At 32.5% G+C, this 25534-nt stretch overlaps 1 protein-coding gene across 1 annotated transcript in view; it reads left to right on the forward strand.

Moving 5' to 3' along the window:
* Positions 1 to 4472: 4472 nt before the first annotated feature.
* Positions 4473 to 25534, forward strand: part of LOC140442664 (calpain-A-like) — a 57916-nt gene continuing 36854 nt past the window's right edge. Inside the window, exons 1-5 of the mRNA XM_072533659.1 lie at positions 4473 to 4620; positions 9715 to 9894; positions 17275 to 17462; positions 22654 to 22788; positions 24783 to 24960. Coding sequence (XP_072389760.1) covers positions 4585 to 4620; positions 9715 to 9894; positions 17275 to 17462; positions 22654 to 22788; positions 24783 to 24960 — 717 coding nt within the window. The 5' untranslated portion in view covers positions 4473 to 4584. The remainder of the gene's footprint in view (positions 4621 to 9714; positions 9895 to 17274; positions 17463 to 22653; positions 22789 to 24782; positions 24961 to 25534) is intronic.

Below are 25534 nucleotides of genomic sequence, written 5' to 3' on the forward strand. Positions count from 1 at the left end.
ATCATACCAGAGGTCAGACTGAACTTACCACGTTACTTTCATCCATTCGCCTCTCGATGTCTCCCCTCTCATTTGTCCACCTTTGGCAGGTAAAAAGATTATCGTGAGCGTTCGGCTTTATTTCACATACAGAGCTTCATTTGAGGCCATCCTATGGACGCCAGATACCCAGGAGGGTTCGCCTTTGCCAAGTTTCCAACAGCTTGGCGTACTTCACGATGTCCAGCACGATACACCATACTGGGACAGTTTAGGTCACTACCGAATAGAAAACTCCATTTAGCACCCCTCTTTCGGTGTTACTGGTATTTTGCTTTTTCAATAACTATTTAAAATTCAGCATAGTTGGTTGACTTATGATAAGTAGTTTTATTTTTTGCTAATTTCATAAAATGCTTGGATCAGCTCTACTTAGGACCTATATTATTGTTTTTATATCAGCTTTTGTTTCTATCGCTTATGTAAGTAGTGGCCGAACTAACGTTTTAAAATCTTGTTTTTATTTTCAATCCTAGATTCTAGTTTCTTCACACCGTGTCCCTTAATGCACCTTAATTTAACATGTTTTCTGTTTTTATTTTAGGATTAGTCAGAATTAAATTCTTCTATAATCCTTATCATTTTGGGAGATACGTTTTTTTCTTTAAGTATTTTTACCCAGAATACACCACAAAGATAAAAGTCGAAAGCTTACGGGATGACTTCACAAGATAGCTATTCCAAAAAGGAATAACATAAAGAATCAGAAACATATATATCATAGAAAGTGATGGAGCCGAAGAAAGCTAGATAAAAATTAAGTATAATGTCTTAACCTCAGCTAGGCAAGCTGTAGGTGAAAGAAATATAAATAAACATAAATCGTTCCTAAGGCGAAGAACTCCATGATTTTGTATAGAAGAAAAGGAAAAATGTAAAGAAAAAAAAAAAGCTTACCTGAAATACATATCAACCAAGACAAACGAGGCATACAATAATTACAAGATAATAAGAAACGAAACATGTACTTGTAAGAAGAATAAAAATGATCAATGGCAACGTTTTTCGAAAAAAATGGAACATGATTTTTATGGCCTGGAGAATAAAATATGGCGCTTTATAAGAGGTCAAAGAATGAAGGTAAAGGAACTAATAGACCCAAAACACATAAATAAAAATACATGGAGTGAGTATCCATAGGAAAAACAAATGATGATAAAACCGGACATACCAGAAATTATCACAAATGAAGAAATTAATATAAATACACTATAGATTCGAAAAACATCTGAAAAGCTGAAGAACAGAAAAGCTGCAGGTAATCACGGAATACCAAATGAATTACTGAAATATTGAGGACCAACAATGACAAAACAACTAACAACATTCATTTCAACAAAATTATAAAACATAATAAAATGTCGGAAGAATGGAGAACTAGCGAACTAATTCTACTATTCAAAAAAGCAGATAAAAAAATAGCCAAAAAACTACAGAGGTAAAAACTTATTACCTTAAAACTTACAACTAAAATTTTACAAGAACTAATGAATCAGAGGAAAAGTTTAGCAGATAAACAACACTTTTCGTACTGGAAGATCTAGTTATAAAGCAAGTTACTGAGAAATCTCCAGATTCAAAGATGTAATCCATCTTCTGTATAATAAAGAAGTTCCTCTAGATATCATAAAAACTATTGAAAACATATACTAAAAAACGAAATAGAAGTTAGAGTAGATAGATAATTTACAGAACCTATAAACATAGGCAGCAGAATAAGACAGCGGAAATCATTGAGTCCTATGCTCTTGAATTTAATCATGAATGATATCATCAGAAGTGTCAACAAAGGAAGAGAATATAAAATGGGAAATGAAGAAGTAAAAATACTCTGTTACGCAGACAACGCAATATTCATAGCCCAAAATGAAGATAGTCTGTAAAGACTAGTGCACAAATTTAACATAAGAGCAGAAGAATTTAATATGGCAATCTCAACTCAAAAAATTAAACAATAATAATCAGCAAAGAATCATTCAGATGTAAAATAGAAATAGATAGCATCAGTATTGAACAAGTAGTGGCAATAAAATACCTTGGAAATACACTGTTCGCCTATAGAGACCTGGAGAAAGAAGTGAGACATCAGGTAAAAAAGCAAATAGACTGACAGGGTGCTTTAATAACACTATATGGCGAAACCGACATATTAACACTGAGATGAAATACAAGAATTTATAAAACCAGTGTAAGACCAATAATGACATACGCATCAGAAACAAGACCCGACACAGCAACAACACAAAGGCTACTGGAAACGGTAAAGATGAGATTACTGACAAGAATTATAGCAAATAAACTGAGAGATCGATAGAGAAGTGATGCCATTAGAAGAAAATGTAACGGACAGGGTATATACGAATGGACAGTAAACAGAAAAAAAATGGAATAACCACATAAGCAGGGTGGGGGAGACCCAAGTGATCAAAATAGCAAGAGATAATCAGCAATCGACAGAAGAAGTATCGGGCCGCGCAAAAGATGGAGTGACAACCTTCCGGGTATCAATCTGTCAATGAACAAGCAGAATTGAATATAAAGAGGAAGAGAAAGAAGAAGAAGCAGAAGAAGAAGAAGAAGAAAGTATATTTCCTATGTCACTTAGTTGTACCTTATTAAATGCTGTAGTTAGATCCACAAAGTACATATACACATAGCTGGTATATTCTATGGTTTTCTCCACTGTCTTGCGAATTATAATTATGAATATGGCATCTGATTTTCGGCTATTATTTTTGTAACAGATTTTCGATATTTTTATAGTTAAGTAAGTCGATAAGTATAGTATTAAATATTAATGTAGTAATACTCACGAGGTACTTCATTTGAAAATGGAATATAGATCATACTTCCTAACAAGTCTCCTATCTCTTTTTGGATACCAAATTCTCCTAGCCTAAGCTGCTCCCAATGTAAATAATGATTTATTTGTACTTACAAATCCTGCAAATATTTATTTCTCAATTTCTTCCAATCAGCATTCATGGAATAGCCATTGCTAATTGTCTTGACCCACGATTAGCTTACCGTGAGATATATTTGCAATAAAATATTTTATTAAATTAAAATAATATACGACGACAATTTTCATAGAACTATTTATTGCTTACTATACATGTTTACAGAACTGAGTTTCGTTTGATACTACTAAAACTACATTACAAATTAAAATTAAAAAACAGAAACCCCTAGAAGAGGGGAGGGCGTCACTAAGAACTATATAATTTTACCTTGAGGTAAAAACGTAAATAACAAAATTATTCTTATTGTCCTTATCGGAACCATATAAAGACACAGCGGATGCGACAACAATAGCCGAAGGATTTGCCGGATACATACTTTCTAAAGGGAGGGATTATAATGGACAAATTTTTCCCAGAAATATATAAAACTAATAAATATTTTAATCTTTTAATAAATTTCCGGAAACTAAAATTTACCCAAAACTTTAAAAATTACAACTATGAATCTAAATAAAATAAAATCGAAAAATAATATGAACTAAATTATAATGAGACGGAACACTAATACTTCTTAATCACATTATTTGAACAATTACTCTGAATTTTACTTCGCACAATTTATTTTTTCACTGTTCAAAACTACCGGCACGCAATTACCCTGTCAGGATTAGATGTTCTTTCTTTCACAGACAGCAAACGATTCTTCTTTTCTTTTGGGTCCAACATCCATCAAACATACAAATTATCCTTCCTCCCTCTATTATCAACCAATGATCTTTTAGTATTTCAAACAGTTGAATCGTTAAAAACCCGGCAATCGGTTTTTACGTCGACCTAATTGTAAATCTATTCTTATCTAGTATTTTAAATTCATCAATTTACCTTAAGTTTATTTAATTTCCCCTCTCTTTTTTTTAAATTTGTAAACATTTTGGGATCATATATATATATATATATATATATATATATATATATATATATATATATATATATATATATATATATATATATATATAATGTAATGCTTATGGTATACATCAGCTATATACATATTTATAGTTATTTATTGAGAAATAATACTAATTTTCTTATGATTTAAAATACAATTCTTAACAAAAATGATACAAAAATGTTCTGACAAATTACATTCTCATACTGGTCTTCTTTCTGGAAATCAAAACGGCAAATAATCAGTTTATAATTTTAATGGGATTCCCCTAAAATATTTGAAAAACGAATGTTTTCAAGTGATGAATAAGGAGTAATACTTAATGACGCATGACATATTAAATTAAACTGCTCGCTTTCGAAATTTTCTATAAAAAATAATACTAATGTTCTTATTATTATTAACATCATATTATTTTGATCATAAATAAATATTCTACAACTGGGTAATCGCTTATATATTTGTTTGTTATAATCCGTTTAATTATAAAAGATAAAATTCAGGTATAGAAATTATAGATATATTTTTATTTTTGATAAGATAATAAATCGAACATACCTGGTTCGACTCTAGAATCTGTCACTGCATGTTATGCAATTTAGTTAAAAGTTAAGGATAATAATTGTGGAAAAGATGAGTGGCGGTTTTGGTTCGGAAAGAATTTATTTGGTAAGTAAAACTTTTATACAAGGTATTCTACAAAATTATTACGAATATTTGATGACGTTTCTGTAGTGAACTTTGCTAATATAAATCAACCATAAAACAGAACACTATTTCTACTCACCACTGACTACAGTCAAATACAACAGAACTATTTTTGTGTGCTTACAATATCCGCTTACAAATTTAATACCTCTTAGATACAGTAGCATTATCTATTTGTTCGTTAACATAATTCAGTATTTTTGGAACAGTTAATTTCTAAAATTTTATATAAAGTTTTAATATAACTTAATTATTTGTGTGGCATATATGGCATTCTAGCTTCTAAACAGTTTGTTCGTGGTACAACCAAACCACTCTCTTAAATTTCTCATCCACGACATTCTTCTGCGGTCTGGATTCCTTCGCCCTTTAATCTTTTCCTGCATTTTATTTTGTAGCAATATGTATTGTTGTGTCCGCACTAGATGGCCCAAACATTCAAATTTTCTCTGTTAAACAGAATTAATATTATTGTAATATACATCAGTTTATTAGTTTTAATATTTCTGTAGGGATTTCGTTGCGCCCCGTTGCTTTTACAATAATACTGTGCATACATATGAATATGTAGTTTTCAAAAAATTAACTTCCTATAGTGAAGCCATTCGAAGCAATATAAGATGCTAAATGTTGTTTGAATGGCGTTTTTAAAAAAAGTTGTTTACTTTTATTGTCAATGAAATACATTAAAACAAAAAAGAGTTATTTACTTTCATTGTCAATGATATACGTTAAAACAAAAAATCTGTATTTACATTTTTTCCAACTACATAAAACCATAGTTTCAAGGATAACATAAACTATTGCTTCTGCAACTGGAAGTAATCTGTCATTTTTGACTGCTTCCTTTAAGTCTATCACACATTTTGGCAACTGCTAATAGAGAAACCTTAAAATTGCTAATAAATTTTATTAAAGATGTAAAAGTAGAAATATAAATTAGTATAACTTTAGTGATTTATACATATATCTAGAAAAAAGTAACAAACAAGAACAAAAAATTTTTTTAAACATAAACAAAGCATTCTATGGCTGATGGACTTGTTTCCATGCCATATCTTTTACACACACATTTTTGACTGCTTTAAATTGTCCAGTATCATATGGTAGCGAGATTAAATTAACGAGCGGTTCGAATTTATATAAATATATTTATTTATAGTTTACAGTTCGGTACTCTGTTATCAACTAAACTCTACTTCCAACATCGCGTCATATATACAGTGATGAGTGCCTTAAGAACCGGCAAAATAACGCAAAAGATAGAAAACATAACACGTTGTGAAATAAAAAGAGATGAAAGTAGTAGAGGTGGGAAATTATCGATAAAAACCTCTAATTTACATTAAATTACATTAGGACTATCGATAGTTTCCCACCTTTAGACATTAGTTTATGAGCTATTAGTTGACTTCAGTCATAATATTACAAGTATGACGTCGAATATTTACATTTTTTAAATTTTGCATAAAGTAAAAACTGATTGAAGGCAATAAAGCAAATGTAAGTAAACAGTTTAATTAGTAGTAATTTGATAATTAATTCTGTTTTGACGAATACAGAATAACACGCTATGATAATTCTGTATTGAGAAGAGTGTATGCGACGTCTCAAATCATAGTTTATTATTGATAAATACTTTAATTTTGGATAAAAAAATACTCCTACTTAAACTGTTTTTACTTACAATACGTGATACGTATTACTATGACTGAAGTCAACAAGCTCATAAGCTAACGTCTAAAGGTGGGAAATTTTCGATAATTCTAATGTAATGTAAAGTAAATTATAGGTTAATATCGATAATTTCTCACCTCTACTACTTTCATCTCTTTTTATTTCACAACGTATTATGTTTTCTATCTTTTGCGTTATTTTGCCGGTTCTTAAGGCACTCATCCCTGTATATACCAAAAGTACGAAGTTCGAGAACATTCGGGAGTTGTCCCACCTCTAATTCGCCTACGTGACCTGTTGTTCTTTCTCTCACTCGATGGATCGCGAATGTTCTTGATGCCTTTTTCAAAATGCAACCGTTACCTGGGGTATGCCGAAAGCATGTTCGTAACAATTTTGGATAAAGTTTTTTACAACGTTTAAAGCACTTTGCCCATCTTGTCTATTAGGACTTTCTTGCGTAGATTCACCGCGATTGTTTTCTCCATCTTCATCACTTTCGTCACTGACGGTAACGCGCTCTGCCGGCGGATTTATTACTTCCGCGATAATTTCACTATCCGTCGGAAGATCACAAACAATGACGTCATTATCAATGGCAATGAATTTAGCAAACTCGTTATCATTGTTCAGTTGGGTCAGTTCTTGACTTTGCTGTTGTAACCCCAACCACTCTGCTACAGGATATTCATCTTCTTCGTTTTCTACCTCAGCCTCTGTCCATCGGCATGACCGAAACATTTTCTGATGGTTTTTTTATCTACGAATGTCCATGCTTTGTGGATGAAATTAATGGCATCTACTAAAGTAACAGGGGATTCACTACGGTTTTCCACATTATTCAGGACCCACTTAACTGAAAGTTTTCTGTAGTGAACTTTAAGGGATCTTATGATGCCCTGATCCATCGGTTGCAGAACGTATCTGCAATTTGGGGGTAACAAAAAAAGTTTAATGTTTATTAAATCGTTAACTTTCGGATGGGCTGTACAATTGTCAACAATTAAAAGAATCTTTCAATGCCCCAACTCTCTGTCCCACTTCAAAAGTTCTCCACTATAAATCTTTGCTGTCATTCACGATTTTTTATTAAATTTACATGTGACAGGATGCTGATTCACACCCCTGAAACATCGTGGTTTTTGAGATTTTCCAATGACAATTAACTTCTTTTTTTGGAACCGGATATGTTGGCACACGCGAGTACAGTCACCCTTTCTTTTGCTAACTTGCCACCTATGCAATGTTCATTTTTGCATTTGAGGGTCTTATCTGGAGTAAGTTTAAAAAAAAAGTTTCAACTCGTCAGCATTAAAAACATTTTCGTCACTGTAATTTTGTCTTATTGTAGGCCATAACTTTAACCAGTTGTCGGTCACTTCTTTGGAAATACTCTGTGCTTCACCGCAACTTTTTCCACACGTAATTTCGTGTCTGGCCTTAAAACGGCTCATGTCTGGCTCATCCACCCACTCGATGATTTAAAATTCTCATCACCACCTGGCGCCTGTGAAAACTGTGTTGCTTTTTCTTAAAGCAGTGGTCCACCTATTGGAATATTCGCAGCCCTGTTTACGGTAAACCATTTGACCATTGCAGTGTCGAGTTCTTTATTAGTTGCGGCACGTAGTTTTTTTGATTTACCGGAAAAAGACGAACCTACTTCGAAAATCTTGTGTTTATTTTTGAGCATGATAGATCGAGTGGAACTTGAAATTCCTCTTTCACGACAATCTTCTGCTTTCTTCTCACCGTTCTCAACATCTTTAAGGATGTTATTTTTTTCTTCTAAAGTAAATGCTTTTTTTTAGGAGTCATAGTGTGTAATCTATGTGGCTATGTAATCTGGAACACAACTTTCAAGACGCGAAAGCACAAATCAGGAAACAAACGATAAACGTATACGACAAAAATAACTGAAATGAAATTCTGGTAAAATTTGTTTCATCTTTTTTACAATAACAGTAAGACTTATTGGGCAGAAAATATTCAAATACAGTGAAAAGTGTGTTACAAGAACTTTATAGCAGCCTTTCTGCAGGACATTTTGGAGTCAAAAGAACACTGTCAATAGTTCAAGACAAATTTTACTGGATCAATTGTCGCCGAGATGCAGAATATTGGTGTAAAAATGTTATTTCTGTAATGATAGAAAAGGCCCTAGATCAAGAAGTCGTAGTAGAATGGCACACTATTTTTCCGGAGAGCCTTTTGAACGACTTGTAGTATAGATATTCTGGGTCCACTTCCGATGACACAGAGAGAAAACAAGTATGTACTTAATGGTCGCAATGGATTATTTTTTAAAATGTTTGTCACTGATAATCAAAAAGATTGGGATAACTTAATTCCTCTATTACTGTTAGCCTATATAAGTTCCGAACATGAAGCAACTGGTTATTCTCCATCGATGCTAATCAGATGCATGCTACAGGTGACTTTCGAAACAAGTGACCCAGTATGGGTATACAATCTCACACGCAAGAAAGGAGTTTGTCCGAAATTTGAACGGAACTATAAGGGTCCGTACATCATCCTGCAGAAAATAAACGGTCTAATCTACCGAAACCAGTTTTCAGCTACAAGTAAACTCAAGGTAGTTGGTATCAAGATATTAGCTCCGTGCCATGAAACTGATCCATCCCCTTGGCTTTAATCGGTCCCTGAGAGACCAGTTATTCGAGTCGAATAACTATAAAGAGGGGAGCAGTGTTACGAAAGTGCCGTAAGTTTTATGCCACATAGAAGAAGTCTCTTGACGAAAAAGAGGAAATATTAAAATTCTACAATATTCAAGATGCCATGGAAAAATCCTGAAACGTCTAATGAAGTGTGGAACGTCAGAAAATGTATATAAACAGATGTTGTTGACACTTTAATAACAGTTGTTATTTAATTTTTGAAGTTTATAGTTGTCATTAAGTTAAAATATTGTAAACGAGTTGGTATTTGAATAAAGTTAATTTAAAGCAGTGTAAGAATAAAATATACCTATATAATCTTACTTATAAGTTACAGTTATATGCCCAAAAATATACTCAGTTCAGACAGAAAGACATTTAGAATATGGATAACTTAATTTTAAGCTGCCAATGGAAACACCAATTCCACATATTGCCACTATTTAATTCAGAAAATCATAACTTCAACCATAACTTTGAAATTGTTGATTTCTTAATATTTAAGTTTTGTGGATCTATTACATTAAAATATTGCGCATCTTCTTTTTAATTATTTTGGGTCATGACTTTTCGTAGTAGGTTTTTTAATCTTTGTAAAATATCGAATGTTGATATTACTTTTTTCTAAATCTACTTCTGGTATTTACTACTCAATAATTTTTTAAAATTTTTTGGCTAAATTACTGCTGTCTTTTAGCTAGGTGAAAAATATTCAGGTCTAAAAGCAAGAGGAGCTCTCCAAAATTATGAAGAAATTAGAAAGAAATATCTAATGAACAATGCATTATTCGAAGATTCGCAATTTCAAATAGAAAAAGTAGAACTCGGACAACAGTGGGATAATGATAAGAACAAAATTAAGTGGCTCCGACCCCAGGTACCTAATTTATATATTATATTCTTTTTAATTATGTCGAAATCTTAATATGTGCTGTAAATAAAAAAAACCGTCATTGAAAAGTTTTGATGTTGGGAATTTTATATGAATGGTTAAACCGTATATATAAATCGCAAAATTGTACAAAATAATAGAAACGAATAATGAGATAATTTTTTTTAAAATTATTTCCATACTGTGCCAAACGAAAAAAAAAAAAAAAAAATTAAGATAGATGTATTTTTAAATTTAGAAAAACATATCCATCATAATGGATATAACATAACCACTACAGTATACAAAATTAGATTTTATAAAATATTCCTATAGATTTTAAAATAATGGCTAAGAGTAACTTGTACATTGCGTTCGTCACACATAGCTGAGTCACTTAGAAAATAAATATGAGTTCGTGTGTCTAATTAGTAACCGAGTTTTCATCAATTATTCTCTTTTTTTCCGAGTTGAAAGTTTGCAAGCTGTAGCGTCATTTTTAATTTGCTTAGTAAGGTTTCAAAAGCAGGTATTGTAATGTTATTTATGACGAGAATAATATTTTTGTAATTGAGAGAAAATATTTGTTCACATATGCAAGTCTAGCCAAAAATAGTGATTAATTTTCAGCAAATTCATTCATAATAATAAATATATAATTCCAGCGGAGGGTACCTATGATAGCCTCTAAGATGTCGCTCCTGTACTATTCAAGGCTCCTATTATATTAAGAAGCATTTGTTTTTGTAGGGTTATGAGAAATGTCATACAAGATTGTAAAGCTGTCTTTTTCCACCAAAGTGCTGAACCATAATAAACTAATGTGTATAATCAAAAGATTTCCTCTGGTTTTAACCCCCAGATTTTACCTATAACTCATCTGCAGTTCCAGAACAGTTGTTTACCCTTGTTGGTTATATTGTTAATATGAGTACTCCAATTAAGTGAGGAATCCAGTGTTACTCTTAGATACTTGACCTTATTGGATCTATCTAGTTCCTCTCCAAATAATTTTAAGTCCAGAAATCAAAGAGGTTTTATTTCAGACACGAATTCTCTATGTAATGAAGAGCATGTTGCATATAATCCGCAACAGCAACGGGAAATTTTCCGCTAGTCACAATGTTGTCTGCGAAACCCTGGACCCAGATTCGTTGACTGCTAAGTCTATGAATCTGGTCGTCAAAAACTATATTCCATAATGTTTGTAACAATATACCTCCTTTGGGACACCCCTTAGTGGCCCTCAGATTTATGGTACCCTTATACATGTCTGTGAATACTACTGCGAATTATCAGCTACTCTGAAAAATCCACTTGTATGTTGTATGGATTTGACGAGATTTGAAATTTGCGTATAAAAAAAAATTTCTTACTCTGCATAAGTATAGGTACAGAAAGACGTGGGAGATTTTATAAATATAAATTTTTATTCGGCTGGTCTACATCAGAAACTCAATTTCTCACAAAAGGGTAATCATTTATTAATAGATAATTTTATAATTTTATACTGAACAATGGAGATCGAAAATGTCATAGATGTTATATATTTATGGAACAAGCACTCAAAATATGTCGACAAAAATGTGGCCAAATGGGAATAACGGTAGACTATGGCATAATATACTCTCTTTTGTTCGCGGACGATCGAGTACTAATAGCTGCTGATACTGACGATTCAAGATATGTATATGCTAACTGTTTGAGGAATACGAGAAATGGAGACTAAAGAGGACAAAATACATGGAAATTTTGCGATGAAAACAAGCAAGATCCCAATATAGAATCTAATTTTAAGTAATGCTCGTCCATCAGATACTTGTGATGAAATTAGAAAATTATGAATGCACAAGGTATGATACCATTGTTCTATACGTGTTTCGAGTTATTCACTCCTCATCAGGAACACTTTACTTTAACGTCTTTTCTCTACGTAAAGAGCGAAAAAGATAGTGTTTTCCAAGGGTCAACCGTAGATGCATGTCGGAGTAAAAGAATATTCCTAGAGTCGTTCAATAGCCTCCAGTAAGAGACTATGAATTTGCGGTTCAACTAAATTGCTATCAAAGAGAGGCCTCTCCACTTTTTGTTACTTCGTATAGATGCCGCTGCTAGCGTACCAGGCTGTTATTTTAACTATTATGGCCAAATACTACAATACTAGTGTAACAAATACGTGTTGCGCCACGATGGGCGCTACTGTAACAAAATGTATATAGATCACTTGGGACAAGGTCTCTGATGTGATAAAGATCTTTAGAGTAATAGTTAAGATAAGTTTTAAACTAAGTTAAAAGTAGAAGTTGAAACTGAATGCAGTTCAGCTAGCTGGGTATGCTTGAGACTGGCCAGTTAATACTCAAGGTAGGGTTAGGCCTATTTGCATGCCCTGAGAAAACAGTAAAGAATAGTAAATATAGATATTAACTAAGAAAATATAAGAATAAATAAAACGAACTAAGAGTAAGTACTGACAACAGGAATGTACGAAAGAAGGATGATTAGGGCGCAAGGGAAGATGTTTACTGGACTCTTCGTCTCATAAACACTTCACCTAGTGACTTTATTGCTGCCGATAACTATGATTTTCTGTAACTAGATATACACTTATATATTATAAAAGAGGGTGGTTTAATGAAACAGATTATCACTTATAACCCAATTTAATAATAATAAAGTATAAACCCTGTGAACAACGTAATGTACAATTTAACTTAAATACCCTACATGAAAATCCCCTTAACAATGTTATATATATATATATATATATATATATATATATATATATATATATATATATATATAAAATTTATTTTAAATACGAAAATCCTATTAACTCTTGTTTTTTATATACAATATATTTTACATTCCCTAATGTACTAGAAAAGTATGACCTTCTGGTTACACTTCAAATTGAATGCTTTTAAACTTCGATAAAGTTTTATTCACTAATTAGAACAAAATTTACCGACAACCAAAATATTTATATATCCAAACAACTCTAACCATTTCCTATATTTAATCCAATATATCAGTTTGACAATTTCTGCTTTGATTCAAATCAGATAACCTGTAAATGTACTTAAATTGGTCTGTTCGGAAAGGAACAGATCCAAGATTAACCAATGATGTTACCAGTAGGGCTGTAAAAATACCAAATGGACCTTTGTGCACAAATGACCTTACAAAAATTGTATTTCAATATTATAACTAATACATATATATTTAAATTATTTAATGACAAAAATAAATAAAAGATTAAGAAAAATTGAATGTTATATAGATAATGAAATGCAAATATGGATTATGAAAATTGACTGTAATTATTATTAAGGTTGTTTCGTTCAGCTCACTAAAAGTTTAAACAAAATTTAGGTAACTTATTTTTAAAATAGAACGAGAACAATTAAAAACCTGACTACTCTCAAACCGAGAAGGTTCTTCTTCCGGAAGCCTTAACGCCGCTGGGACTCGTCCGGGTGAAAGTTAGAAGTCTCACTCTCCTAGCACCAAAAACTAAACAGTACCTCCAGAATCCAGGGGAAAAACCAAAAACTCAAAATAAACCAAACTCCATCCAGTACCCAAATCCTAAATGAAAATTGACTGTTATATTCTTTTTTCTTCCTCCAGCGACTAAAAATAAAATCAAAGAAAGCTCTCATTACCTTTATTCTGATTTGATAAAAAAAAACAAGGCGATTAGGACAAGAAAAACTATCCCGAATGATGATAATTAATGAAAGGTTTCGTACATTTTTTGCGACCTTGGAAAATTAACTGAAAACTATGTATTTATAAAAAGAGTATTGGGATTTTATTATGAATATTTCAAGGAAGAAATAAACTTTAACTTATCTTGATGAATATATTATATGCAAATAGTAATGAAGGAACTTCTTACCGAATTGATTGGATATTGATATGAGAAAATGTACTTAGGAGAATTTCTAATAGAAAGAATTCTGAACGTGATTAGACTGATATAATTAGGGTAAAATTATTGAATAAATGGTATAAATATGAAACTAACAATGGTTTAAAAAAAATTATTTTTTTTAATTAAAATAAAACTCACCCAAAGCAACAATATTCCAGTATTTAAACTAAAACCTTCTTTTCCAAAACTTCAAATACTTATCAAAATAAACATGCCTTCTTTAAACTTAAATTGGCCTCCGAATAAATTTAAAATTTTTCCTAACTCGAGAACCACGTGGCATTGGTCGCTGGAGAATCCTCTGTTCCCTTCAAAAGTCGAATATAAAGTGCTTCTTCAAACTTTTAAAATGGTTGACTTCTGTCAGTTCCAAGCTAAGCGGAAACGACAGGTAAACAGTTTGACCACTTTATCAACATACCTTTTACATAAAGATCATCGAGCAAAAAGACAAAAGAGGGAATCTAATCGTTATAAAAAGGCGACCAAAAAAGTGGCCTCTGATGGCGGACATATCCGGAAGTGCGAATGCGCCAAATTTAAATTTTCCGACACTTATTAACAGTAGCTATAAAATAGCTTTCAGAATATGTCTTAGACGAGAAAATTTTAATTAAATATTAACGATAACCGTCTAAAATGTGAAACAATTGTTAAAAAACTTCAATATAAATAAGATTTCATGTGACAGTTGGGACAAATAATAACATAACCTAACTAAATTTGATTTCTTAAACAAGGAAAGACTCTCTTTCCTTGTTTAATTTGGCCTCTCAAGATGGCACTTCCTGTCTTACAATATTTTTGCCCCCACTACCTTTACATTCTCTCTTTTGTCTTTTTGCTCGATGATAAAGATACAGAGATAATTATTTAATACAAGTCCATGTATAGTTGGTTGCATACCTTACAGGCAGAATTAAGTTATTTTATATCTATAGGTAACGATAAAGTAATCTTATCGTTACACTAGACTGCATTTTATTTCAGTTTGAACTTTCACAAGTGTTTGTGATGAGGAGTTGAATAACTCGAAACACGTGTAGAACAATGGTGGAAATGTAATATTTTACTTTCATTTTAACGTCTGTTTTCTACGTAAAGAGTGAAAAAGATAGTGTTTTTCAAGGGTGAACCGTAGATGCATGTCGGAGTAAAAGATTATTCCTAGTGTCGTTCAACAGCCTCCAGTAAGAGGTTTTTGAATTTGCGGTTCAATTTCCATCAAATAGATAGAGAGAGGTCTCTCGACTTCTTGTTACTTCATATATCATCATCATCATCATCATGTGCAGCTTTATCAACCGTTTCCAATTACGGTGCAGCCTCCCTTATTTCAATGTTATTCTATATTCGACGATGTCTTAGTTATACGTTGTTCTAATAATTTGCGCTCATTTGCGCCCATATTTTTCTATCTTGTGCTATTCGAGACCACGTTGTTCCTGTTAATTTTCTAATATCATAATCCCATCTGAGATTTGGGCGCCTCTTTGGTCTCTTAGCGTTCCTGGGGTACCACATAGTTGTTCTAGTGGTCCATCTGTTATCTGTTCTTCTTGCCATATGTCCTGCCCATTGCCATTTCAGGGATTTTATTCTTTGGATTACATCAGTCACCTGGGTTTGCCTCCGTATCCATTCAATTCTTTTACGATCCCTCTTTGTTATCCCTAGCATACATCTTTCCATTGCTCTTTGAGTTACTTGGAGTTTCGACGTTATTTCTCTCTTTAATATCCAAGTTTCACATCCATATGTCAAGACGGGTAATATGCATTGATCAAATACTCTCTTCTTGAGGTATAGTGGCACTTGAAGACTATGGAATTTCGTCCGAATGCTGACCACGCTTGTTTTATTCGTCTGTTGATTTCCGGAAGTAGTGATCCCGATTTATGTATGAGCTGTCCCAGGTATATGTATTCATCTACTACTTCTAGCGAGGTTTCATTAATTTTTATTTCCACGTTGGCGATCAGATCATTGCACATTATTTTAGTCTTTGCTAGGTTCATTTTTAGGCCTACCTCATTGCTGGCTGTATTAAGGTCATTAATTTGCAGTTGTAATTCTTCAGGACTTCTAGCAATTAGAATGATTTCATCAGCGAATCTAAGATGGTTTAGGTATTCTCCATCTATACATAGACCTTGGTTGTTCCAGTCTAATTTCCGGAAGATATTTTCTAAGGTTGCAGTGAAGAGCTTAGGAGATATGGTGTCTCCTTGTCGGACTCCTTTCTGAGTGGGAAATTCTGGGGTATTTTCATATATGCTTACTCTAGCTGTGGCCTCTTTGTATATATTTGCTAGCGTTTCGACATATGGTTTATCTACTCCTTGGTCGACAAGAGCTTCTATGACTGCTCTTGGGTATACGGAGTCAAATGCTTTCTCAAAGTCTATGAATGCTAGCGCCAGTGGTAGATCATATTCTTTTGTTCTGCTCATTACTTCCCTTAATGTTTGAATATGATCCATTGTGCTGAAGCCACTTCTAAAGCCTGCTTGCTCTCGGGGTTGTGCAGCGTCAAGTGTGTTCTGTATTCTGTTGTTAATGATTTTGGTGAATACCTTGTATATCACAGGTAGCAAGCTGATCGGTCTATAATTTCTAATGTCTTCCTTGCTACCTTTCTTGTGAATAAGGATTATGTTGGCTGAATTGCACTTTTTTGGAATATGTCTCGATTTTAGGCAGTCTGTGTATATTTTTGCTAGGATTTTCCAAGTTGTTTTACCAGCAATCTTTAGAAGTTCGGCTGTAACGCCGTCATTACCGGCTGCCTTGCCGTTCTTCATGCTCTTAAGAGCTGCCTCTACCTCATCCACGAGAACATCTGGTACATCTTCTTGAACCGCAATTTCTTCTTCGCCTATTTCTTGTGCTTCCGGAGCTTTATATAGACCCTCATAGAATTCGGTTACATGTTTTATTATTTCATCCCTATTTGTGATCCTTCCGTTGTTGTTTACCAATATATATATATATATATATATATATATATATATATATATATATATATATATATATATATCTTTTTTGTCCACTAATTTAGCGACTAAAATGACTAGTAGTTCGTAGTTCCAATTGGGAATAACCAGCATATATCTGAAATTTATATAACAGTTTAGATTTTTGTTTCTGATAAGTATAAAAATAATTTATATTAGGGTAGAAGATAATTTTACATTATTTACATTATTTAACAATATTACTAGAAGATAATTTTACAGCATATATTTCCAGAAATAATAGTTAAATTTATGAAAAACGGCAACATTTTCTCAAATATTTCTTTTTTTTTTATAAATTAATCTTAACACCAGTATCCCACATAGTCCTCCTTCATATGACGTATAAAAACTTTAAACTTTTAAAACTTTAATTTATAATATAAAACTTTAAACTATTTATAAAAATAATTGTATTTATTGTAAAAGGAAATAGTTTCCGATCCAGTATTTCTAGAAGCGAATGAAGACAGGTTCGATGTTAGACAAGGAACTTTGGGCGATTGCTGGTTTTTGGCTGCTTTAGCAAATATAACAGATAATAATAAAATAATGCAGCGGATTATACCAGATAATCAAAGCTTTTCTCAAGAATATGCAGGAGTATTTCATTTCAGGTATGTATTTAATGCACACTTTTGTGAAAAATGTATAATTTTCCATGGTTTGTATATGACCTCTTGATATTCTTCTTATTTCTTACTAAGATTATTTACTGTCATTTATAGTCAAACCATCACTGACTAACCACACGTAATCGCCAATCAGCTGGATAGTTCTTTGGCATACACATCTTATTAAACTTATTGTTATTAAAAATTATAAGGTCATAAAACCAAAGTTTAAACTTTAGTTACTCTATTGCATGATTATATAAGTAAAAAAATGATCTACTTTGATGGTCTCCCGGCGATCGCTTGCCAGCTGGTATTCTATCTGGAGCAATTCTTGGTAGCCTCTGATCCTCCATCGTTTTTACATGATTGTAACATTCTCTTGTACGGCGCATCTCTACATCTTATATGGCGTGTTGTTGCCTATTGATGTTATTTCTTATTCTGCCCCTTCTAGTTTTCCCTGATATTGCTCTTACCCTCTTTATTCTGGGTCATTATGAGTCTGATACAGATTTTATAAATTTTAACTTTGCTGTCAGTTCACAAGTATGGGTTATTCCAGACAACATCTCTTAAACATACAAATATGACTGTGGTAATATTTTCTCCCGTCTTAGGTCTCGGACTGTGTTCTGGCAACTGAATAAATAAATAAAAAAAATAAATAAAAACTGACGTATTTGTATTGGTTTACCTGTTCTATGGATTTGTTCTCCATTATAAGCTTACATCTAATTGGATCTTTAGCTATAGTAATTTTCTTCGTTTTCTGCGTGGATATGTTCATATTAAACCGACTGCATGCTTGGTAGAAACTATAAAGTTATCTTTGTAGGTCGTCCTTATTCTCTGCATTCAGGGTTGCGTCATCCTCATAGCACATTATACGAATTATGCTATATCTGCTATATAGATATCTCGCAAATGTTGCTTACTTAGCAGAAGCGTGCCTTCTGGAATTTAATCATTTTATCTTGACAAACAAAATGTATGACAATATTCAAGATATCTGTAAGATGTAAACTCGAGATGAATGGATTAGTTATCTAGCAAGAGATGCAGTTTAAATACTTCGGCATAGAAATATCAGACTATGGCGACGTTGAAGTAGAAGTTAGAGAACGAACAACGAGAGTAACAAATATAGTTGGCTGCCTAAACAATACAATATGGTATAATAAAAATATTGGCATTGAGGCTAAATTGAGAACACATAAATCTGCCATAAGGCCTATATTAACATACACAGCAGAGACTAGACCAGAAGAAACAAAATCCAAATAATTGTTTAAAAAACAACAAAAATAAGGCAATCCATGGGAATTGGTAATGGCGACACTTCATAACATCGACAGTTCCTAACTATACCTATTCGTAACGGTACAATTCGTAACACCAACATTTAGTTTTTTAGCAAATTTAGCATTACTGGATGTAACTCTCCACTCTCTCCTGAGAGTTGCAACTCTCAACGTCTAAAGCGTGACAGGCAAAGAAAGAGAGCTCGCTGATTTCATACAGAGAAGAAGAATTGGTGTACTTTGTGTGCAGAAAACTTGTTGGAAAGGTAATAAGTCCGAGAGATCTTAAAGATGGATGCAAGCTAATATATAGTAGTTCGAACAGTCACGGCAGAAATGCAGAAGGTATTATTTTGAATAACGAATAGAAGGAACATCTTGTAAGGGTAACCAGAAGACGTGATAGAATAATGAGGGTCCAACTAAATACAGGCAATACCAACGTGAACTTTATATGTCCCTTCACCCCACAGGAAGGGAAACGAAGAATTTTGAAAAGGCCCTTGATTGCGAAATGGTTGAGATTCCTGTAGACGAAAACGTAGAGGTGCTTTGAATTAACATATTGGTACAGAAAGAGTGGGAATAGAAAGAAAATAGAAAGAATTCATGGATGTTTGGGGATAGGAATGAGAAATGACGAAGGAAATAGTGTGATTGACTTTGCAGTGGCATGAGATTTGGCTGTCATTAATACGTTTTTTATGGCAATTGAAGACCTGTATGTTACCTATAGTAGCGGGGAAAGGGAAAATCAGATAAATTTTGTGCCGTGTAGAAGAAGTCAGCTAAAAGAGGTTACGTACTGTAAAATAATAAAGGGTTAGTGTGTAGCTAGTCAACTCCGACCGGTGATAGTGGATACGGAGATGAAGGTGAGGCGAAAAGGAAAGCAAGTAGCACACCAGAAAATAAAGTGGTGGAAGTAAACTTATAAGGATTTGGCAATAGTCTTTAACAGTAGAGTGCTGGAAGAACTTGAGGAAAAAGATACGGTAAATGACTGGTGAGAAGCAAACAATAAAGTTGTGGTGCAGGTGGGAGAGGAAAAGCTAGGAAAACATCTGGTAAAGGACCTCCTAAAGAAACTTGGTGGTGGAACGATGAGGTGCAATAGAAGGTTAGACAGAAGAAACAGGCTAGAAAGGAGTATTACAGGTCTAAAAGAGAGGAAGATAAGGATACATACAAGGTAGCAAAGAGGGAAGCAAAGTGCGCTGTATCTACTGCTAAGGAAAGATCGTCTGCACAGCTGTATAAAGAGTTGAAAACACCTAAGGGGATTAAAAGGTTATACAGCACTGCTAAAGCAAGGGACATGTCATAAAAGGACTTGACTCACGTGCGGCAGATTAAGATGTGAGTGCGGATGTAAGAGTGTTAAGAATCGATGTTGAAATAGAGCAAATATGGTATGAGTACTTTAATCAGTTGCTTAATGAAGCACATCAGAGGAGAGACAGAGAATGAGAGACAATACCTGTGGAGATTTGGAAGGCTCTAGGAGAGAAAGGGTTTGATATTTTGTGGCAAATAATAAAATATATGAGGAAGAAAGGATACCCAATTCATAGAGAGAGAGAGAGAGAGAGAGAGAGAGTGAAATGGTATCATTTTATAAAGATAAAAGGGACATTCAGGACTGTAAGAAATATAGAAAGATAAAGTTAATGTTGCACACAATAAGAATTTGTGTAGACTGTGTGAAGTGTGGCCTGTAAAGAAATTCCAGGAAAATAGGATGGAGGTAGCTCAAATGAAAATGTTACGATGGATGTTGGGTAAGACAAGAAGCGGAAGTATCAGAAATGACTTGATTAGGGAATGGGCCGAGGTGACCGTAGTCTCAAAGATTCAAGAACAAAGACTATAATGGTTTGTGGGACGAAGGATAGAGCTGTTAGAAGTTGATAGAAGAAGAGATAAAGAAAACCGAGGAGAAGATGGAAGTACTATGTGGCAGAGGACCTGAAAGAGAAAGGTTTAGGTGAAGAAGATTCGATGGACATGGACGATGGACCCCTGAAAAGCGAAAAGCTGAAGAAAAGGAAAAAAAGAAAAAGAAGAAGAAGAAGCATTACTGGATGTAGACAAAAATGCATTTTGCATACTTTCTTACACTACAAGTTGTGATACTTTTTCAAGACTCCTTTTTAAATATGTTTCATACATATTTCTGCATATATTTTTGTTATAAGTTGTTATGGCAACTAAATAATCACAAGGCTTATAATTATTATAGGTAATTACACACTTTTTTTACAAAATGTTTACTTAGAAAGTTTGGAATTTCTAAATATGGTTATCGCCTTGAACCTTAAATATAAATTTATATAAGGTTGAATGCTCGAATAAATGAACTTTAATCAAATGAAAGGCAGATATCGAGCACAGTTTATTAATTAAATCTTGTCCAAGTTCTTTCGCTTCCTAGAGCATATTTACTGGCATTTCTTCAAATTTGGCCTATCCAACAATCTTTGACGATGTCATAAACATACAATTGTTACTACACGACACAAGGACAAACAGTTTAAATTTTTTTAAAAACAGCGAAGCTACATGTTGATTGGTATCAGGAGATATAGTTTTATATAAATTCAAGGAACATTGAAAGGGACAAACTTAAATGTTTGTTACAGGTAGATTATATTTATTTTAAGACACAATTTTCAGAATATATTTCTCCACGAAATATTAAATGTGTTAATTATGTTTATACTGGTGCTAGTTTGTTAAATTGATAAACGTAATGTCAATTGCAACTGTAATTAAAGTTGGTTTCCACGTTAATAAAAATAAACAAAATAATTCGATTTTGACGTTACGAATTATACCGTTACGAATAGTCATAGTTACGAGACTTACCATTTGTGAAGTTACGAGCTGTCGCGTTATGAGGTATCTTGTCACGAATCTAGTGTAATTGTCATGTTATTGTTTTTTCTTTCCTAATGAAATAAGTCATTAAGTCATTTTTTCTTGCAATGGCCTCTTTTTCAGGTTTTCATATCGTTCTTCATTTATGTTATGTTAACTTGTCTGATTTACTTATAAGTAACATTAATTTTACACATTACCTTCAGAGGTAAACAAGAAGATAGTCAGTGTAGTAGCTTTTATGGAACCAGCAATGAAATCTTAAAATATTCTTCTTCTTTACGCGCCATTTCGGCTATGAAGCTTGGCTATCATCGTGGAAATTCGGACCCTGGAGGCTGCTGCTCGGAACAGTTAAATACAAATACTACAAGCGACCATTCCCTGAGGTTTCTCAACCAAGACATATTCTTCGACTTTTCTATGCTACGCTTACCTCTAAACTTTCCCTACGTAATTACTTGTAACATTTAATATTTACTGTTCCTATTTTAATAGTCAATACTACGTCCTTTTATTTGTTCATCCTGTCCAGTATTACATACTTGATTAGTTATTTTGTCCTTTCAGTGATTTTTAACATCCTTCGATATGCCCACGTCTCAAATACCTCCAACTTACTCATCTAATGCTTATGTATAGTCCACGGTCTACACTATAAAACACAACAAAATTAAGAAAATATAACATTTAGGCATACGAACTTTCAATAATTATTGTAGGTTCAAGTTACAATTTCACGGTATTTGTTTCATGTTGTTAAAAACACTGCGGTATTTCTTTATTATTTTTCTTATTTCGATTCTTTTCGATATTTTTCTTAATTTATTTTAAATGTATTATTATTTGATTCAAAATATTCTGTTAAACAATAATATCAGTTCTTCCAATCTGCAACGCTTGTTCTTATACCTGTTCTTTATGCTTAAGCTTTATGCTATGTTCTTTAGCTTTAGGCTTTTAACATATTTATATTTATTATATCACTACCTACAGTTTTTCATTTTTAGATTTTGGCAATATGGTAGATGGATAGACGTGGTTATTGACGACAGATTGCCTACTATAGATGGTAAACTTATCTTTACTAAGACTAAATTTAGTAATGTATTTTGGACTCCTTTATTGGAAAAAGCTTATGCAAAGTAAGGCAGGTTTTTTTTATTTTTTTTTATTGATTTATTAACTATATTTATTACACAAATATATATATATATATATATATATATATATATATATATATAACTATTATTTTTTCCATTAAATTATGAAGAAAAATGGACCATATCCCTAAATGATATATATTGATTCCAAATGAAGGCCTTAATCTTTCGTTGTAGTTTTACGATATTATTCAATCGATGAACACAATAAATGTTGGAATAAAGATATTCTTTAATACAGTTATTAAAGTCTAAAAATTGTATTAAGAGTAATATAGTCATCTCTGTCTTCCGTAATATCATCAAACAGTATTTACTTATAAAAAAAATAATAATTTAAGAAATCTGTAACATTAATAAAATAGCCTTAACATTGTGTATGAGAATAATACTAGATATATTGGAGCAATAAATAGGGAGGAAGCTAAATAAAAACTTCGAATCAAATAATATGGATTATATTAGAACAAGCTAATGAATATAAAAAATACATGCATAATAAAGGGTAACCCCGTTAAGACAGGCTCACTCCCAGAATAAAATTTTTTTCATTCTGTTAAGTGCTATGTGATTAAAAAATAAGACTCAGCTCAATTTTAAGCTCAGTTTATCTTAGTTACTTCCATAGACACATAATACAAATAAGCTCAGCGTGGCAATACAGCGTCGTTCCCCCAGTGTGATAGAGAAATCTGACGCAAAGCAGTCTCTGTATCTCTTTCGACTGGGCCGGATTTTTTACCACGTGACCTAAATAACCAACGGCAAGGTCACATGGTCGATAAACCCGGCCCTAAAAGACGCAGGGACTGCTTTGCGTCAGTATTTTCTGTCGCACTGGGGGAACGGTAATGGATTGCTGGGATCAGTTTATTTGTATTATATGTCTATGCTTACTTCAAATTATATATAACCTATAAAAAAAACCTTGATTTAATCAACTTTAAAATCTATACAATGGGTAACATCCCTAAAGTAAAATGTTTTCAACTGGTACATCTTACAGAAAATTTGAAGGTAAAGAGTAAAAGTAGAAAATATTGAGAAAACCATTAAAACCTTGAAAAAAGATGGTCTCTTGCGGGTTTAAAGGCGTTCGCCTAATTTTTATATCTCATAAAAGACTTAGTTATCAAATTATATACAACCTTTAAAAAAACTTTGATTTGATCTAATAAGTCTATAAAATGGGACAAAATGGTGGAAATCCCCAAAAACCTAAAAACCAGTTTTTTTCGGTTTTTTAAGTTGGCGTACCAGACGGAAAATACTGTAAAAAAAATCAGAAATATAGATGTTTATTAGTACATTAAATAGAAACAAAATTAGATCTGCAGCAATTTCCAAAAAAGTTATAAGCTTTTTTCGAAAAAAACGCTTTTTGAGGTTATGTACACTTAACGTACGGGCATAGACATATAATACAAGATAGACTGATCCTTACAATACCAGCCCGTTCCCCCAGTGCGACAGAGAAAACTGACGCAAAGCAGTCTTTGCATCTCTTTCTGATTTGCCATGTTTGTCAACCACGTGACTTAAATGACCAACGAGAAGCTCGATAGATCCGGCCCATTAGAAAAATATACATTCTCTGTCGACCTAGGGGAACGTCACTGTATTGCAGCAGTCAGTTTATCTTGTATTATATGTCTATGTATACGGGTCTATAAAATATACAATTTTTGTAAAAGCCTCAACTAAGCGTTGAATTTTTGAAATTATTAAATTTATTGCAGCCCGCCGAAAAAAAATAATAATAATAATAAATAAAATCGGAAAAATGACTATTACATAAAAACTGCAAAAACTGATTGAGGTTGTATTTCTCTCAAAAAATATGGAAAAACTCTGAAAAAATTTGTTTTTGGTAACAGTGTTTTGACCAATTTTTGAATGTCAACGGACGCAGTGACTTTAAATCATATATAACTTCATATAAAATATATAGTTTTAGTGTAATTAATTATTTTTAGGCTCTACGGATCTTACCAAAATATTGAAGGGGGCTTTATTTCTGAAGCTCTGGAAGATTTCACCGGCGGGCTAAATGAAAGGTACCTTGATTTAGCAAACATTTCTAAAGATCAGGACCTTTTCAAAATGATGTTAATTTCATTTACGAGAAAATCATACATGGGCTGTGGTATCCTGGTAATATATAAATTAAATTTTCAAAATATATTTATATTGCATTTTAAGTTATAATAAGTAATCGTTTAAATCGCGCTGAATAAATATTTAAAAGTACTGATCTCTGTATCTCTGAAGAGATTATAATAAATAGAAATTATTATCTATTGGTTATCTCTGATTTCATTGATGATGTAACTATGTCCTGATTAACAGTTACGTTGCTGAGGTGTTTCAGTAGTTTATAATATTCGGTTCACTCCTCCCCACTTATAACTATTTACAAAGAAAGGTTAGATACTTGGTAACTTTATCTTGACCCAGAGGTGGTCGCCGTTTCCGTGTAAGGTCTCATTATCTTCCCTCTTATTTAAAAATTTATAATTATCGACAATATGTAGTTAAATTTGAAGTTTTAACTTTTATTTAATTTTAATTTTAAATTTTAAATGCAAATTCAGGTAGACGTTTTACAAAATGCTTTAAGTATCACTGATGATGCTCTGATAGGATCCAAAAACGTTTTGAAGAATTTTACATTCCTTTTGGACATTTTCATAATTTTATAAATTATTATACTAATTACATTAGAAGT

This window comes from Diabrotica undecimpunctata, chromosome 6, assembly GCF_040954645.1.
Source record: "Diabrotica undecimpunctata isolate CICGRU chromosome 6, icDiaUnde3, whole genome shotgun sequence".
In the NCBI taxonomy this organism is placed as follows: Eukaryota; Metazoa; Arthropoda; class Insecta; order Coleoptera; family Chrysomelidae; genus Diabrotica; species Diabrotica undecimpunctata.